Raw genomic sequence first — 15,915 nt, 5'->3', positions numbered from 1 at the left:
AGACATGACGACATTGCCTCTTTGAAATTGTGTCACATTCAAATGTTAAAAACAGTCCAAAGACTTGGGGCTTTTTTTTGTTTTGTTTTAATTTTGCATTTATTGATGACAAGCACACAGTAAAGACATGCTGCTGTTGCTGCTGCTGCCTGTTTTCCCGGGGGGCTGTTTTCGGGCCCGTTTATCTGTATTTCTCGGCCAGGGACAGAGACACAGCGGCCAGAAACTTGTCCATGGCCACGTGCACCTCGGGGGTGAAGTCGATGGGGTACATGTTGGCCAAAACCACGAGAATGCAGTGGGTGAAAATCTGTGAAAAAGAGCATAGTGCCATGTATTACGTTGCCAACCTCAAATGCTACGCACTCATTTCATGGTCGGAATACTTTGGGTTTATGCAGCCAACTTATGAATACTCATTCTTGTGAGTTGATTTTTGTACCTCGGGATTTGTTCAATACATTTTATTTTACTTGTTCTTCCATATATATATATTTTTAAGTAAACTATAACTTTGTATTATTTACATTATAATACGTATAATAATAACATTGAATAGAAGGTAGATAATTAAACAGTTTGGGAGTTCTAATTACTTGCACAACAGCACCAGGGGTTACTGTTGCACAGTCAGGAAGACACAAGCAAAGAAGGCTTTCACCACGACTGAAAGTGACTCATAACGGTGATAATGTTGGTTGCTTTTCGCAGAGGATGAAGAAAGTATGCCTGTGAGTGTTATATCGTCTGTGTACATCGCGATGACCGATGCTATTCGTTGTGTTGTTTGGCATTCAGTTAAGAAAAGTGATGTGCTTGTTTGAAATACACACAGCGTAATCCACTTTGTTTGATGTTTAGTTTGACAGTAAACAGCCTATTTGGAGTGACACCACACAGCTCGGAGCCCCCATTTAAAAAACAACAACATTTGAATAGTGCCAAACGGCCGCCTGTTGCGCGGTAAATGAAGTTGAGCTCACTGCGCATGCAGCGCTTATACTTGTGCATGTGTGGATTTACCTTGAAGTTGGCCGGGTCCACTCTCAGGGTGAAAGCGTGCAGCTCACTGAGGGACAAGAGGCCTCCCTTCAGGTCATCGAGCATGCCCACAGCGCTGCCCACACCATTCATGATGATCTTGCCGTGCTTCCTGACAGGCTCGGAATTGGGGCTCAAGTCGCTCCAGTGGGCAAAGTAGGTCTTGGTCTGGGGGTACACAACCAGCAGCCTGCGCCAAGAAAAAGAAGCTGTTGAATAAGGACGTAGATGGAAGCCGGCAAAAATCCGAGTGTTGAGCTGAAGCTTACCTGGACAAAGCCTGCACGCCGATTTCCTCCACCTTTGGGGACACTTTGTCCCAGAAGGCCTTGACGGTTGCCTTGTCTCTCTTGGTAAGACTGGTCATCTTTGCAGTTGCTATGAGGACTGTGGTGCTACTGAAGTGCGGCGGGGGGCTTTTTGTAGGCAGAAAAGCGTGACCGCACCCAGGACGGCCTCTGATGAGATAGGCCGCCGCACGCCTACCAAGGAGATAACTCAACATCTGCTCATTGCGTCTCTCAGCGACACCCGTCAGCCTCCACGGCAACACTTTGTCGGGAGGGAATTGAGCAGGAGCAACTGTAAATGACCCACAACTCATCTATTATCGACTCATTGTACATTTAGATGGCATACGATTCATTTTGATGTTGTGTTACGTTTGCCCACATCAAATTTCAAGCGTTCACATTTCGCAGCCTGAGTTACCGGACTTCTCGGTGAAATAAAGCTAAAACGACGCTGGTCAACAGCAACTTTTAATCAGAAATGGCTTGAGATGTCCCTTAACTTTTTTTGACCCTGATTTCAGCGACGTATTGACTTTTTTCTAACATACCAGGATTTGGGCATAATAATATTGTTTGTTTTGGGGGGGGGGGGTTTGAACCCTTTGAGGGTAGGGACCGCGGTTACTACAGTGGACAGCTTACTATGGTATCAGGTTACAGTGTGCATGAAAGACAAATAGAAGTGTGCACAATACAGATTTTACCAAGCGTTGCAATTATTTCAATATTTCATGAAAAGAAAATCCACCTGTTGCCAAACCCTTAATTCAACATTACTACATGTATATTACAGAATATATTTATATTATTATGAAAACCTGATAATTAGGGAACATTTGGAACCAACCCAAAAAAATATTTTGGAAAAGTTTACATGCATCTCTGGTTAAAACATTTTCTTACAATTAATTGCGCAACACGCTCTACTCTACCCTGTTTCCTCATTCATCCACTAGCATCTTGCTCAAGGACACGTCAACATGGTCACAATGACTAGGGATTGAACCTCCAACCACTCTACCACTGAGTCTACCCCACTATGTAAATCAATTATGCAAACCATGCAATTAATGAAGTGTATCATTCTGGATGCCATTGTCACCAAAAATGTTTTTTAAAGTAGAGAAAAAAAACATGGAAATGTGGAATCAGACTTGTCATCCACAAATATTGCCTTCACTGACCGGCATGATTGTAGTGGAATTCAAAGACGGCGTAGTCCAATTGGGCCAGATTTCAAATCGCTTATGGCACATTTATTTTATTTTCACATTGTAATCTCTATTCTTGCTTTCTTATCTGCACTGCAGCTGCCAGGGGAGTTGCCGCTAAAGTGACACTGCAGCGATAAGTCCACACTTTCATTGCAGCGTGCTTTCAAAACTACTGTCGCGTTGATCAATTGGACGGCTTTCTGCTTGACACACACGCACTGGATGCAACGTAGAGCAAATTAATGCATTAAAACAGGCGCTGCTCAAGGGTCACATTGAATCATTTGTAGATGACCCCCCCCCCCCCCCCGCCCAACAAAAGTTTATGTAAAATATGCACAAAAGATTTTTAGCTATAATTTAACTCTAAGATACGAAACAATTTAAAACCTTGTTCACTATACATAATATATATATATATATACACACACACACGGGTATATGCACTTTACTAATATATAATTGTATCTACATTCATTCAGAGAAATGAATAAAGATGTTTCAAGTCACAAATTTTAGGAGAAATTCACTTGTCCAAAAATCAAAAATGTTTTTTCTTTTTAATTAGAAATATATCTGAATTCATCTATCTATGCCAGTGAGGTATGGTGACAGCAAGGACAATGACATGCCGTCTCTCGACCTGTTTCCGCACATCCAACAAAGCGTGTAAACTGAGAAGAGATCATTTCAATATTCAACCACATTGTGGCATTTTTGAAATGATAACAAGAGCATCGTCGCAGTAAATATTGTGAAAAGGATGCATTCGAGTATGTTTGCTGACATGCTAATGTGACTCAGCTAACACGAGAGCATTATCTCAATGACTCCTCCCAAAGGCAAGTCCGATTCTTGCGAACACTCCTTTTTGCTACGGGTGCAACTCAAGGGTGCGGCGCCTGCAGCGAGAGCCCCATTGCTCGCTCGGAGAGCATTTTGGGGTTCAGCCTACATTTTGGGGGTCAGTAAGCTGGGAATCGGTTTGGGGCCAGCTCGAGTGAGCAAAAAATGATGTCACACATTACACAAGAGAAAAGCATTTCTCGTTGCATTTTCAATGCCACCCTGAGAGGCCTTACGCAGTGCACATGCCAGAACTTCCACTGCTGCAGAGTCATCAGATATTTCACAGACAGCTTCATAGTCGAGATAGGAGTCCAATAGGGTTGCCTACTATCCCCTTTTCTTTAGGCAGTTGACTGGATCATTTCATATATATAGGCAGTGACAAAAGGTGTACTAACACCAAGAAAAGTCCATCTTCTTGGAACGGAATCAAATTTACTGTACAGAGCAACAAAATTCAGTCAAAAGTCAAGACCCCCCCCCCCCAAAAAAAAAACTAACAACAGAGTAGAGAAACCAAATGGTTGCCAAATGATTTCCTATGATGAAGAAAAAAAAAAAAAACGTCAGGAAGTTGTAACGCTCCGGAATTGTCTGGATAGGGGGCGGATCTAAGAAATGTAGACAAGGATAAGATGTTGGCACCAACAAGGTTTATTAACAAAATCTACGGTGACACATGACCTGCATCACCGGAAGTTGTGACCTCTCAGAGCTGTTGCGATCTTTTTTGTTTGTTTGTTATTATTCTCATTCAAAGTATGTTTCATTTGCAATTCACCGATGGCACTGGCAAAGAATGGGCCTCTGCAGCGCCAGAGGCATTTTGAAACGATACAAGTCTCCCACTCAGGTCGGCAGTGATTTCGTTTTCACAAACACTTGTATCTACTTTCTTTTTCTGTTTTGTTCAGCTGCGCATGCCTATGTGTGCAGGTGCAGCCGATCACGGGAGGTTGGTTGGCTCGAAATGTTGATCTTTAGTCAAAAATGGTTGGGCACCGCCGGCCAAGACACACTTTTTGCCATCGGAAACATGGCGCACCACAAACAACAACATCTAATAAACCTCAGAGACCCTAAAAAAATGCTTGAAAAACCTGGTTGACATGCGTCTGGTGTCTTGCTGTCCACAGAAATTCATGTACTGTAGTCCCAATGTTGGATGAAAAAAGAAACTGTACTACAGCACAACCTTGTGGTCACTTCCAGAATTGACCAGATTGAACGTTCAACAGCTGGAATCACATCAATGTGTTTAGTAGTCGACACACTGTCGAACATAATTTGTATACCATTTGTATTATTTTACTTCAACATTGTTTTTGATATTTTAAACCACAATATATCATTAGGGTTAAACAATAATTTGTCGTGTTTTTTTTAAATCTTGGAAAGTGGGTTTAGACATACGGAGTTGGCGTGTACATTCCTATGAATATAGGTGATGTTCTGTTGCCAGTATCCCGAACAGAAAAGTTTTGCGGAACCATGCAAAAAAAGAAAAAACATTTTCTGCGGATGCAGGAAAATAATATTCAACCCTTTCATGCACCCTGTAACCTGATAACATGATATGCTGTCCACTAAAGTAATCGCCGTCCCTGAAAGGGTTCATGAAACAAACTCACAGGAGCGGAAGTGAAAATAAAAAAATAACTTTATTAAACAAGCAAAATATAATTCGACAAAAACAACAGGCTTCATATGAACAAATAAAATCTGATATCTGAGGGGCAGAGAAACATTCATTTCTTCCTAAGCCTCTTCATGAACGTCACCTCGTCTCTGTTTCTGATTCCGTAGCTGCGGGAAACAAACCAAATAAAGTCAAATATAAAATACAAAATCTAAATATAAGCTATAAAGTACGATTTCATTAACTTACTCTTTCAGCCTCAAGCGGTCGTCTTCCAGTTTTTCTCCCTGAAACACCAAATTATAACTCCTCCAGATATACCTCCTGGGAAAGTATTTTATTATTATTTTAGATGTTCATATGATATTATATGAAGTTATTATATGAAGTGTCTACTGAATTTGTTTGTTACCAGCTGATGTGCGTCACACCGCCTTCACGCTGCTGCTTCAGCTCAACAAACCTGCGAATAGCTTTCTTCAGGTCGAGCACACTGGCATCTTGCACCACTACGATGGCTGAAACGCAAACATTTTTTTATATTTATGGTATCACCAAATACTACGTTGCATTCAAATTATTTTTGTAACGCTGTATTGTATTTCTATGAAGTAATAAACATACAAATCAGGTAATTTCTTGAAGAAATAAGCATATGTGTTTAAAAAAAAAGGCCTGACATTTCAAGCATAGCTTTTATTGTAGGAAAAAAGTTGCAAAATTGCGAGAAAATATATTTTCAAAGTTGGAAAAATAATTACCACATAAAGCAAGAAATTGTACGAAAAATGTCATAATGTAACCAAAAAAAATCGACACATCAGAGCAAAAGGTATGTATGACAAAAATAGATTTGGAACAAAAAAAATTACCGGCACAATTTTTCTCAACATCTTTAAAACCTTAAGTGATGAAAAAAATAAAATTTAAAAAACATACGCATTATTTCACCATCCGCCTTTAAAACCTTGACAGTCATGGCCTGGCCGTACTCCAGTGCAATCTGAGAATTGATTTCCTCCAAAGTCACCTGCAAAAAAAGATACCCCACCCACCCCACCCCCCAAAATGTTGGGATTGATGAAAGATTTAGTTTGCGTGAGACCCCAAAGTTTTTTTTTTTTGCCACGGCTTGAATTTTTTTTCCCTCTTCTATTTTTGGTTGAACTGGCAATCAAGGTTATTTTTCATTTGACATAAATACAACCAACATTTCCTTATAGCTTTAAAAAAAACTTCTACAGGTCCTTTAAATTGGGGTTTTCAATGAGATTCACCATGTATTTCTTTTTTTTTTTTACGATATAAAACTTATCACTTCAGAAAAAAACAGTTCTTAAAAAGATAAAGGCAACATTTGGGAATTTTAGACCTTAAATTTGAAATAATTGAACCACAGAATATATTTTTAAAAAAATAAATTCACAATAGCAACAACAATAATAACAACGAGTTGCATGTGTATTTCGAATTGTTTCACAGAGAGACCGACAATCATTTCTGTTATTTATCAAAGTGGTCGTACGTGAACGAACCATACGAGTCGAAGGTTTCACCATCGTTTTCATCTCCTCAGCAAACTGCACACAAACTGCACAGAAAGCAAACGTACCTGAATGGGAAGATCGCAGAGTAATGGATCTTGCACGAGGCGAGCGAGTCCCTCCTCGAAAATATCCAAAACGTCAGCGTGAGTAAACGATTCCACATCTTCTTCTTCTTCCCCCTCAACAGCAGCAGCAGTCATGCCTAACATGTTTTGCACTTCTACTTCTTCTTCCTTCACATTTTGTCGTCCGGCGTACTCCTCGCTCGCCTCCTCCATTATAAAGAAACGTTGGCTCGGGTTTACAACCCAGCAGTTGGATTAGTTGGTAGGCGCTTGTTTCATTTGAAATACTACTGAAGATTTTCAGTAATGGTCAAACACACAGCGTGTGCGCAGTAAATTAAACACCGGAAAGAAATTGTTAATTGTGACTATGGTTCCGCATAGCTTTTTGTTTTCCGTGACGAATTTCTAGTGTACGTGATATTTACTTATGTGAAATGTTTCACTTTTTAAAAATAACACATCAATTACTTTGTATAATATAGTGAGGTAAAAGATTTACCAGCGACAAACCGCCTCATAAAACAGGCTGTCATTAAAATAAATACATAAATAAAATAAACTGGGAAAAAAAAAAGAGTACGGTACAAATGAATTACCGGAAAGAAACTGTTAATCCCCTCCAACATTTTATTTGGTCGTCTAAAATGTCTTCATAAATTATTTTCTCAGTCCTCCGTGTATCGGTCAATTGTATTCATGTTATCCTTGTGAAGGTTTATCGAATTTAGTCCCAAACTTGATTAGTCCAGTTCAACCGCGTCAATTGAGACTACACCAATAATAATTGCTTGAATGGGAGAAAGCTTTATTCATCAGTTTCATGAGATGTTTAAAGGCCCCTGGAAATCTGGTGGCCCCAGGCACAAAAGCTAAGTCCGCCTCTGCATCAAACAGGTGAGGGCGTGGCGTTCGAGGGCACCCCCCACAGGTTCTGGGCCCTCCTGCCCATGGTGAGGATGCCGGCGGCGTGGCTCCGCGACCCGTACAGGAGCTGCTGTAGGCGGTTGTTGAAGGGGCCCTCATCTTCCATGCGCTTGCCCAAGGTCAGGATACCGGCCGAGGCATCGGCCGTCCCGCCGCTGACCCCGCCCGAGCGACACAGGAACAGGTGGAGGCGACACGCTCGCGAAGGCTGCCTGCAGCACTCGTTGGATGCGCTGAGAGGGTCGCAACGAGTCTCGTGGGACAGCAAGACCAGCGCCAGCACCACAACTGACACCTTCTGCTGAAGTACACAGATTAGTGGTAAAAACCGAACTCCAAAAAAATAATTCAAGCAATACATTAAAGATCAATTCAATTCAGAATTCCAAATGTGGGGTTGGCAAAATCAATTATGGTAATTTTTTACTTTGTACTTTTGTACATACATAAAAATGCATTAAATAATAAATTTTAAGAAAATAAATAATTATTAAAATTATTTTTTATTTTAATAAAAAAATTGAATTATTAGATTAAAACATTTAATTAATTCAAATGAAAATCATCTCAAAATATGTAAAATTAAGAGTAAAAATAAAAAAATGGAATCAAAATATTAAATACAAACATTTTTTGTACATTTTAAGAAGCATTTGTATATATATAAAACAAGTAGAAAATAACAATAAAAAGATAAAACAATGCACAAAAATGATCTATTACATAAAATCAGAGTAAGGTAAAAATAAGTCGAAAAGTAAAATATTCTTACCTTGTTGGATGCGTTTGACCCAGGCAGCATCTTGAGTTTGGAGTTGAACCACGTCATCTTGCGGCTGTTGTTCGGGCGGGGAGTCATCGTCTCTTGCTTTCATATGACTTTTATATGCGCCAAACGTGACATAAGAGCCTTTGGTTTTGCTCATCTCCCTGCCGTTAATTAACTCTCGAGGAGTAGATCATCTCCAGGACTCTCGGCTCTGATGCAGGTATGTGTTTGTGGTGGCGGGCCGCTGGCTTATTAACACATGCCATGATGGGGAGTCGTGAGGGAGACGGGTTAATTAGCGGAGTGGCGTTCTTCGTTACAAATATAAAGTTGGCCTTTCTTTAATAAGAAGAAGCTCATTCCTGAGGATGCTTCATTGGCTTCATGTCCTCACAGCCAGCCATCTTATTATGCCAGTGGACGCACGAACTTGGCAAATGTTTATTTTGGGCCAAAGAATGACGCATCGTTATGCAGAGTGATTGTTTTGATGTCATCTGATGGACAAAGAAATCATTGCTGCATTCCTTCTTTTGTGTGTGTGTGTACCGGGTATCCATTAGAGGTAAGGTGTTTGTCACGTTTAGTGTATTAAAGAATATATTTTCACTTTTTTTTTTGCCTCCGATATTTACAAATCGTTGTTTATTTTAGATAATAAATGTGGGTCAGTTCTTTGCAGAGCATATGCTTTAAATGCCACTGTGAACAGCTTTTGGGTTAAAAAAAAACAAACAAAAAAAGGTTTTATTTAAGGTGTGGTTTTTATTTATGCAAGTGGACGTTGCAGTTGGCATTGAATCGCGACACAGTCGAGTGGCTGTTGAGGCTGAAGCCGGTAAGGAGGGGGCAGGGGGAGTATCAGGCGTTAATAAGAGGTCAGGCATTTATTATTTGCATTGTTAATAAAATGACGTGAATAAAAGGAGGGGGCGGCCCGGTAGTCCAGTGGTTAGCACGTCGGCTTCACAGTGCAGAGGTACCGGGTTCGATTCCAGCTCCGGCCTCCCTGTGTGGAGTTTGCATGTTCTCCCCGGGCCTGCGTGGGTTTTCTCCGGGTGCTCCGGTTTCCTCCCACATTCCAAAAACATGCATGTCAGGCTGATTGGACGCTCTAAATTGTCCCTAGGTGTGAGTGTGGGCGTGGATGGTTGTTCGTCTCTGTGTGCCCTGCGATTGGCTGGCAACTGATTCAGGGTGTCCCCCGCCTACTGCCCGGAGATGGCTGGGATGGGCTCCAGCACCCCCCGCGACCCTAGTGAGGATCAAGCGGTTCGGAAAATGGATGGATGGATAAAAGGAGGTGTTTATTTGAAGTGCTGTGTTTATGTATATGAGGGAATGACAGGCCTGGCGACTGACTCGTGCATGGTGTCTGTTATAACTGAAACCATAACAGGTCTTCATGAGGGGTAAGGTGTTGATTATAGAGTTTTACAATCAAATAAAATAATTTATTTATTGTACAGGTGTTTAGAGAATATTTATCATTTCGTAGCGCTTTTTCCATTCACACCATTTAATGGCGGACTCATGTGAGAGCTACAAAATCAGGCATTCATTTAAGGCTGCGTTTAGTCATGTGAGTGGATGACCAACCTAGCTACTAATTGTGCCACGGCATCCATTATAGCCTGAAACCCGGGAATTCATTTACTCAAATGCAAAGAGTACCAAGTGTTTATTCGGGGTAAGGTGTTTACATTTTAATCCAACTTCTTTGAATAGTATTAACTCATTTCATTTTAAGAATGGATTTTTAGGAGCTCCGGAATGCATTTCAGCACTTTCTTTTTAAAGATCCGCTTGGCACTCAGTTCTGCAGTTCATGCTGAAAAATCAGGTCATGACATCCACAAAAAGGGGGTGTTTAATTGGAGTGTGGTGCCGGTATATGTGAGCAGACGCCGATCCGTCAGTTAATAGAGGTGGGGTCCGTATTTCAGTTGAAGCTTCTTTGGTTTTTATTTACTCAACTGCAGAGTACTGTATTATTATTCCAACAAAATAATATTAAATAGACATTTTTGTCATAAAACAAAGGTTCAAACACCTCCACATTGTTTTGCAGCACGTCCTCCTTGAACTCCATCCACTTCAGCTTCACAGACGCCACGTCAGCTCTGCAGGCATGCTCCGAAACCACAATTTGAGGCAAGGTGTTCAACTGGTTTTGACTGGAACATTTTGAAAGTTAACTTTTTAGATTAAAAAGAAATAAAAAGAAAGAAAGAAAGAAAAAAAGACCCATTTAAAACAATGACGCCACTTTTAATGGGTCACTTCAAGGAGACTTTACAGAATTCACACTCACTTTGCAGTGGTACACATGGCTGATGTATTTTTTTTCTCTTTTTCACACACATCTATTTTATCAGGGTTTTTTTGGGGGGGGGGGGAATCCTGGTATCATGGTGCAAACCCGTAATTCCTCTCATTGCAGTTAGCACAAACGGTGACTGTCCAGATATCACATAAAATTTAAATTGGAAAAAAAAGGAATATCCATTGAACTAGCAACAATTAAAACAGCCACCATTCGTGTCTACATGAATCCTTTTATCATCCCTTCTTACATTTTAAATAGTTTACATCGAGATTCACTATACTTTGTGTTGAGTCACATTTTCCGATCGTGGCTGTTGAGGGAGGTGAGTCCGAGATGTTAAACCTAAAATCCTGAGGAATGATTCCGGAAGTGTCCCTCAGAGTAAACAAATGAGCACAACCTATGCCAAATGAGGAGGGGGGAAAAAAGCGTGAAGGAATAAAATTGCCCAGGCAAAGTGTGACCCCCAAAGGAAAGCAGTCATGAGGCGCGGCTTGTAATGCCAAAGTAAAATCCGAAAAGACGGCGGAGGTGTGTGGAAAAAGAATGTCACTCCGAGAGAGAGCGCTTTGGGGATAGCAGAAGAAAACAAAACGCCATTAATGCATACAGGCAAGAACGTCACACTTGACTGTAAAGTAGACTAAACTATAAGAAAAAAAAATAATTGTTGAGAAAGAACTTGTCATGAAGTGGCCTGGTAAAGTGGTATTCCCCCAGTTTGATCAATTTCATTATACGCCTTTGTTATAAACAATTTAAGATACTTTCTTTACTTAGTGCTCAGTGAAGAAAATAAACTAAAGATTTGGATCTGGTGTGCAATGTTGTTATTAAATGTCAAATGTCTCTGATTATCCCGTTCTATGATGCGTGTCAAGATTTTTGTTTTTTGTTTCCCTCCCTGATCCACTTGGACACGGGTTGGGTGTCAAGAATCGTAAATCTGATCTGCGGAGTGTGCGCTGTATGCTTTGATGGTCATCTTGACTACACCACACGAGAAGAGTAATGAGGAAATACAAAGTCATTGTTTTCTCGTCATGTGTGAGGTCCCTCATATTTTAAAAGAAAAAAAAAACATTGCTGTCATTGGCTTCGGTTACTGTGCAAAATCTGTGTAACGGAGTGCCCCAGGGCTCATGTGTAGGACTTGGATTATTTCCAATGGGGAAAATTAATTCACCACATCAATTCTTCAATCGGGTTGTGTTCCACTTACTTACTGTTATTTTCTACATTCTCCTTTGAAGGAGTCAACAAAAATTTGGGTATTGAGACACGCCTCTGTGAACATGATCTTGAACAGGATAGAACACTTAATCAAATGAGTGGATTTTGACAGTGAAAAGCACATTTACATCTTCTTCTTCTGCTCTCTCAAGTCTGACCTTCACACTCGTGTCTCGTTTCTAACACAACCGGTCTTCCTCCTACCCATCCTCATCATCATCATCTGGTTGACACTATCCTCCATCTCCGTTTTTTTTACCGCTCGCGACTTCCTGCGTTGCTTCCAGACATTTCCCTTCATCTTTTTCGCTCGCTCTCGGGTGCTCGTCTCCGTGGGCGCAGGCCGTGGGTCAGCAGGGTCCCGCCGGATCGTCGCAGAATGTTTCCTTCTCCATGATAGAGTCCAAAGGTCCTGCTGCCCTTTGCTGCTGAAACTGGAAATGTGGTGGCAAGGCTGGTGGCGGGGTGTAAGGGGGTGGTTTGGGAACAGTTTGAAGCAGTGGGTGCGGGGAATGAGGTCCAATCCAGGGGTGGGTTTGCGAGGGGGACGGCAGCGGGGGCTGGGGCGAGGCCTTGGCCTGAGGCAGCGTCTGGTGTTGGTGGAGATAAGGCAGAGGATGCTGCAGCTGAGGGGAGGACGCGCCGTTCTTACTGAGGCCACAGGACTGAGCCGCACAGTGGATCTGACGTAGGGTGTCCAGTGCCTCACTCTTGGCGTGCTTCAACAGGTCCGCCTGGCCCTGTCACCACACGCAGATGCACAAACACACAAAAACAACATTAAAATCTTATTCATCACAAAAAAAAAAATTTCACGGTAGGTCGAGACCGAGCCCTGCCAGGGATCGCAAAATTCAGCGGGCAACTGACCCCTCTTTTCCTAAAAGGGGTTTGAAGTTGCGGGTAGATGCTACAAAAAGACGTCAAAATACAGAGTTCAAAACAAACAAACAAGCATACAAAACAAATACCGGTATTCCGTTTGTACTGACTTATTATTGTGGTAGCAATAACAGACCAAGAATAATCAGCATCAACACCGTGCGTGTAATATGTATCCAATCGTGAACCGATGAGGCTCATCGATAGTCATGGCTAGCATACTAAACAACACAAACTACTCATAGCATCATACATGGGTACACAAATATGCACGCCAGCACTTAACACGGCTCACATTTTGGCATTTATACACAATCACAATCGATAGCGAATACAACTTGCAAATTGCACCAAGAAAATAGACCACTCGGGCTGTTAAGAAATGCATCTAGCGAGAGGCACAAGCATACTTTGTGCGTGCTCTCCATTCAAGGACTTGTCAAGTTGTCAATAGTTTTCATTAAAATAGATTCAGGTGTCTGGCTGTGAAATGAAGGAAAATGTTTTGAACAATGCTGCAGTCTTGGCAGCGGTGACAAAAGAATGTTGAAGCTGCACCAAAATGTATCGTTCCAATTGTAGATTCCAAGGAGCGATTTCATCGTGTCATTACCAGTGAGAGACACAGGGAGGTAGTGTAGCACCACTAACAGAAAGCGGAACCTGGTAGTGTGCCAGGTTATCACCAGTGGACTCACGAGGCTATCACGTCCGACATTTCTGTTGACCCTTTGTTGCCAGGGAAGCACGTTGGTCGATTGGTTAGCAGGTCTGCCTCACAGTACAAAGATTTTTTTGATTCCATGTGGGATTTGCATGTTCTCCCCGTGGGTTTCCTCATGGTACTGCAGTTTCATCCGACATTCCAAAAACATGCACGGTAGGTTAATGGAACACTCTAAATTGTCCTTAGGTGTGATTGTGAGCGCGGATGGTTGTTCGTCTCTGTGTGCCCTGTGATTGGCTGGCAACCAGTTCAGGGTGTACCCTACCGCCTACTGCCCAAACACAGCTGGGATAGGCTCCAGCACACCCGGCCGGGACCCTTATGAGGATAAAGGAGTTCAGATAATAGATGGATGGATGTTTGCTGTTGTGCAGGAAAATATTGATACAGATGTTCAGTACTCACCAGTAAATCTGGACCGTAGAATAGTAGAAATAATTGGGTCTCTGGGATGCCTGCACAACCATCAAGTTTGACATGAAACAACTAAATCAATATTTTGAGATCTGACCATGATGGAAAATGTATCGGCGAGTGAGCATTTTGGAAGTTAAACACGCAACACGTTTTGCTGCTCTTTCTAGTGTGCACAGTACTATTAGTTGTTCTTCCTAGAGGATCAATAATACATGCCTGTGAGTATTGTTATATTATCTGTCAACATGATTAGTTACAAAAAATTGGATAATACAATGTGTTTCCTTTAAAGGAGACATGCACATGCTGCGTCACCCCAAAAGCACGTTCCTGGCTTTCCTGTGAGCTCCAAACTGTGAGTCTGCGCATTTTTCCCTCCCACTGAAATTCACCCGAGAGTGGCCCACTGTGCTTGACGGGCAAGCATCCCAGCTAGGCCCGATCTGTTCACCAAAAATGTCAAATTGGCATGTAAACGTCAAGTTCATTGCTGCAGGTGGCCTTTGGAAATGACACACACGCTAGCATGAAAAAGTCATGTGTTTGGACCCCCACCCACCCCACACACAAATTATGTAAGTCGTGACTCAGCGGGCATGAAATACGACAGCGACAATCTTGGCCTCTGGAGAGCGATGGAGACTCACTGACTTGGGTGCATTCAGCGTGCGACCCTCCACTGTGGGGATTTGAGGGTGGGGGGGGGGGTGACCAACCTTCTGTAGTAGGCAAAATCCGACCACTTCATGCTCATTAAATTCCTAATCCCCCTCCTTGTTTGTCCAAATCAGACCCTCTCTTTAATAGAAGATGGGTCTTAAGTCATTTGTCTTGTAGCAATTAACGGCAAATTTTCTTCAAAAGACAACATTTCAATAAAATGAATTGAGAGAGTCTTTTGTAAACACATTGTACATGTTTGAAGATAATGATAATTGTGTTGGACGAGCATAAAACGGCTTTCTCCCTTTCGTCTATTTTTTGCAGTTAGCTAGCGAATGCCTACGCTCCGAAAAGGCATCTCTAAATGTTTCGAAAATTCAGCTCCTAAAGCGGGTCTTACTGAGGAACATTAAATCTAGGAGGTACGGCTATCATGAGTGGAATCCCAAAAAGTCTCAGGAAGTCATGCTGTAAAACATGGTGTCAAACTCAAGGCCCGGGGACCAGATGTGGCCCGCCACATCATTTTAAGTGGCCCGCGAAAGCAAATCAAAGTTGACAACTTCCATGATGTTTGCTAACATCTGTACCAAAATTTCAAAAACATCATATGCAGGCAGGAAATGAGAAGTTTGACGACGTACCAAGAATCACCAAATTTTAATCACTCAGCTCCACAAGGTCAGCGTCTGACCAAAAGACAGAAATGTATCGATGCAATAATGACACGCTCGACGGCCCCCGGAAAGCTTCATGAATAGGCCAACTGTTTAGATGTTAGATAAAAATCGTCCGTTAATTTTGCGTTATTTGGACAAGGTCACTCTAGAGTGGTTTGGCTGGAAAAAAAAAATGCAAGGAGAAAGAATGGCATCGAAGCAGTTATGTTTTGGAACACCACGTCTTTCGATGAATGCCTGCCAGAATCCTTGAACTACTCAAGGCAAATTTTTGACAGAAAGAAAGCTCATAAAACATTGTCCCCCTCCTGCAAAAAACATTCTTGTTTGATCATGAAGCAGGTTGTTTGCATTCTTTGCTAGAATTCATCATCAGTAGGTGTCGCTAAACACAAGAAAATTATGTTGAAATGATCGTCAAATACCACATATTTGCCACGATTTCATCCTCCAAAATATTATGCATTTTTGTACAGTTTAAACATTTCCCAGGTGTTTGTGACATGCTTTTGTCAAAATTGCCCACGAATTATCATCGACTTCACACACAATATCTCTTACCTTGCTGAAATGAGCCCATTTGAGAGGGACGGTGCTGTAAGGAACCAATGCTGAATGTTTTTTTGTTTTTTCTTGTCAC

The 15,915-nt window shown here is 41.7% G+C and overlaps 4 protein-coding genes across 6 annotated transcripts in view; all 4 read right to left on the bottom strand.

Moving 5' to 3' along the window:
- Nucleotides 1–71: 71 nt before the first annotated feature.
- Nucleotides 72–1,474, bottom strand: LOC147192903 (hemoglobin embryonic subunit alpha-like). Its single transcript, XM_086133301.1, has 3 exons — nt 1,311–1,474; nt 1,024–1,231; nt 72–310 (listed from the first exon to the last, which is right to left on the bottom strand). Exons 1-3 carry the CDS (start codon nt 1,406–1,408, stop codon nt 182–184), a joined length of 435 nt encoding a protein of 144 aa, XP_085989427.1. The 5' UTR covers nt 1,409–1,474; the 3' UTR covers nt 72–181.
- Nucleotides 1,475–5,039: 3,565 nt separating this feature from the next.
- Nucleotides 5,040–6,968, bottom strand: snrnp25 (small nuclear ribonucleoprotein 25). The gene is made up of 5 exons (XM_086132031.1): nt 6,649–6,968; nt 5,976–6,066; nt 5,449–5,554; nt 5,286–5,360; nt 5,040–5,203 (listed from the first exon to the last, which is right to left on the bottom strand). Exons 1-5 carry the CDS (start codon nt 6,859–6,861, stop codon nt 5,146–5,148), a joined length of 543 nt encoding a protein of 180 aa, XP_085988157.1. The 5' UTR covers nt 6,862–6,968; the 3' UTR covers nt 5,040–5,145.
- A 471-nt stretch (nt 6,969–7,439) lies between these two features.
- On the bottom strand, nt 7,440–8,426 carry hcrt (hypocretin (orexin) neuropeptide precursor). Of its 2 annotated transcripts, none has more exons than XM_086133200.1 (2): nt 8,348–8,426; nt 7,440–7,873 (listed from the first exon to the last, which is right to left on the bottom strand). In XM_086133200.1, the coding sequence occupies exons 1-2, from the start codon at nt 8,402–8,404 to the stop codon at nt 7,538–7,540; spliced, it is 393 nt and encodes a 130-aa protein (XP_085989326.1). In that variant the 5' UTR covers nt 8,405–8,426; the 3' UTR covers nt 7,440–7,537. The 2 variants fall into 2 exon arrangements, with proteins under 2 accessions (XP_085989326.1, XP_085989325.1); XM_086133199.1 differs by having other exon boundaries at nt 7,440–7,876; nt 8,348–8,416.
- A 1,864-nt stretch (nt 8,427–10,290) lies between these two features.
- LOC147192900 (inactive phospholipase C-like protein 2) overlaps nt 10,291–15,915 on the bottom strand; it is a 55,326-nt gene continuing 49,701 nt past the window's right edge. For both annotated transcript variants that reach the window (XM_086132405.1, XM_086132406.1), the window contains one exon: nt 10,291–12,646. In XM_086132405.1, coding sequence (XP_085988531.1) covers nt 12,257–12,646 — 390 coding nt within the window. In that variant the 3' untranslated portion in view covers nt 10,291–12,256. The remainder of the gene's footprint in view (nt 12,647–15,915) is intronic.

This window comes from Hippocampus guttulatus, chromosome 16 (genome assembly GCF_054856545.1).
Source record: "Hippocampus guttulatus isolate MCC_2025c chromosome 16, RoL_Hgut_1.0, whole genome shotgun sequence".
Taxonomy (NCBI): Eukaryota; Metazoa; Chordata; class Actinopteri; order Syngnathiformes; family Syngnathidae; genus Hippocampus; species Hippocampus guttulatus.
The sequence above is the reverse complement of the archived record's forward strand: the minus strand, read 5'-3'. Positions and strand labels throughout refer to the sequence as shown.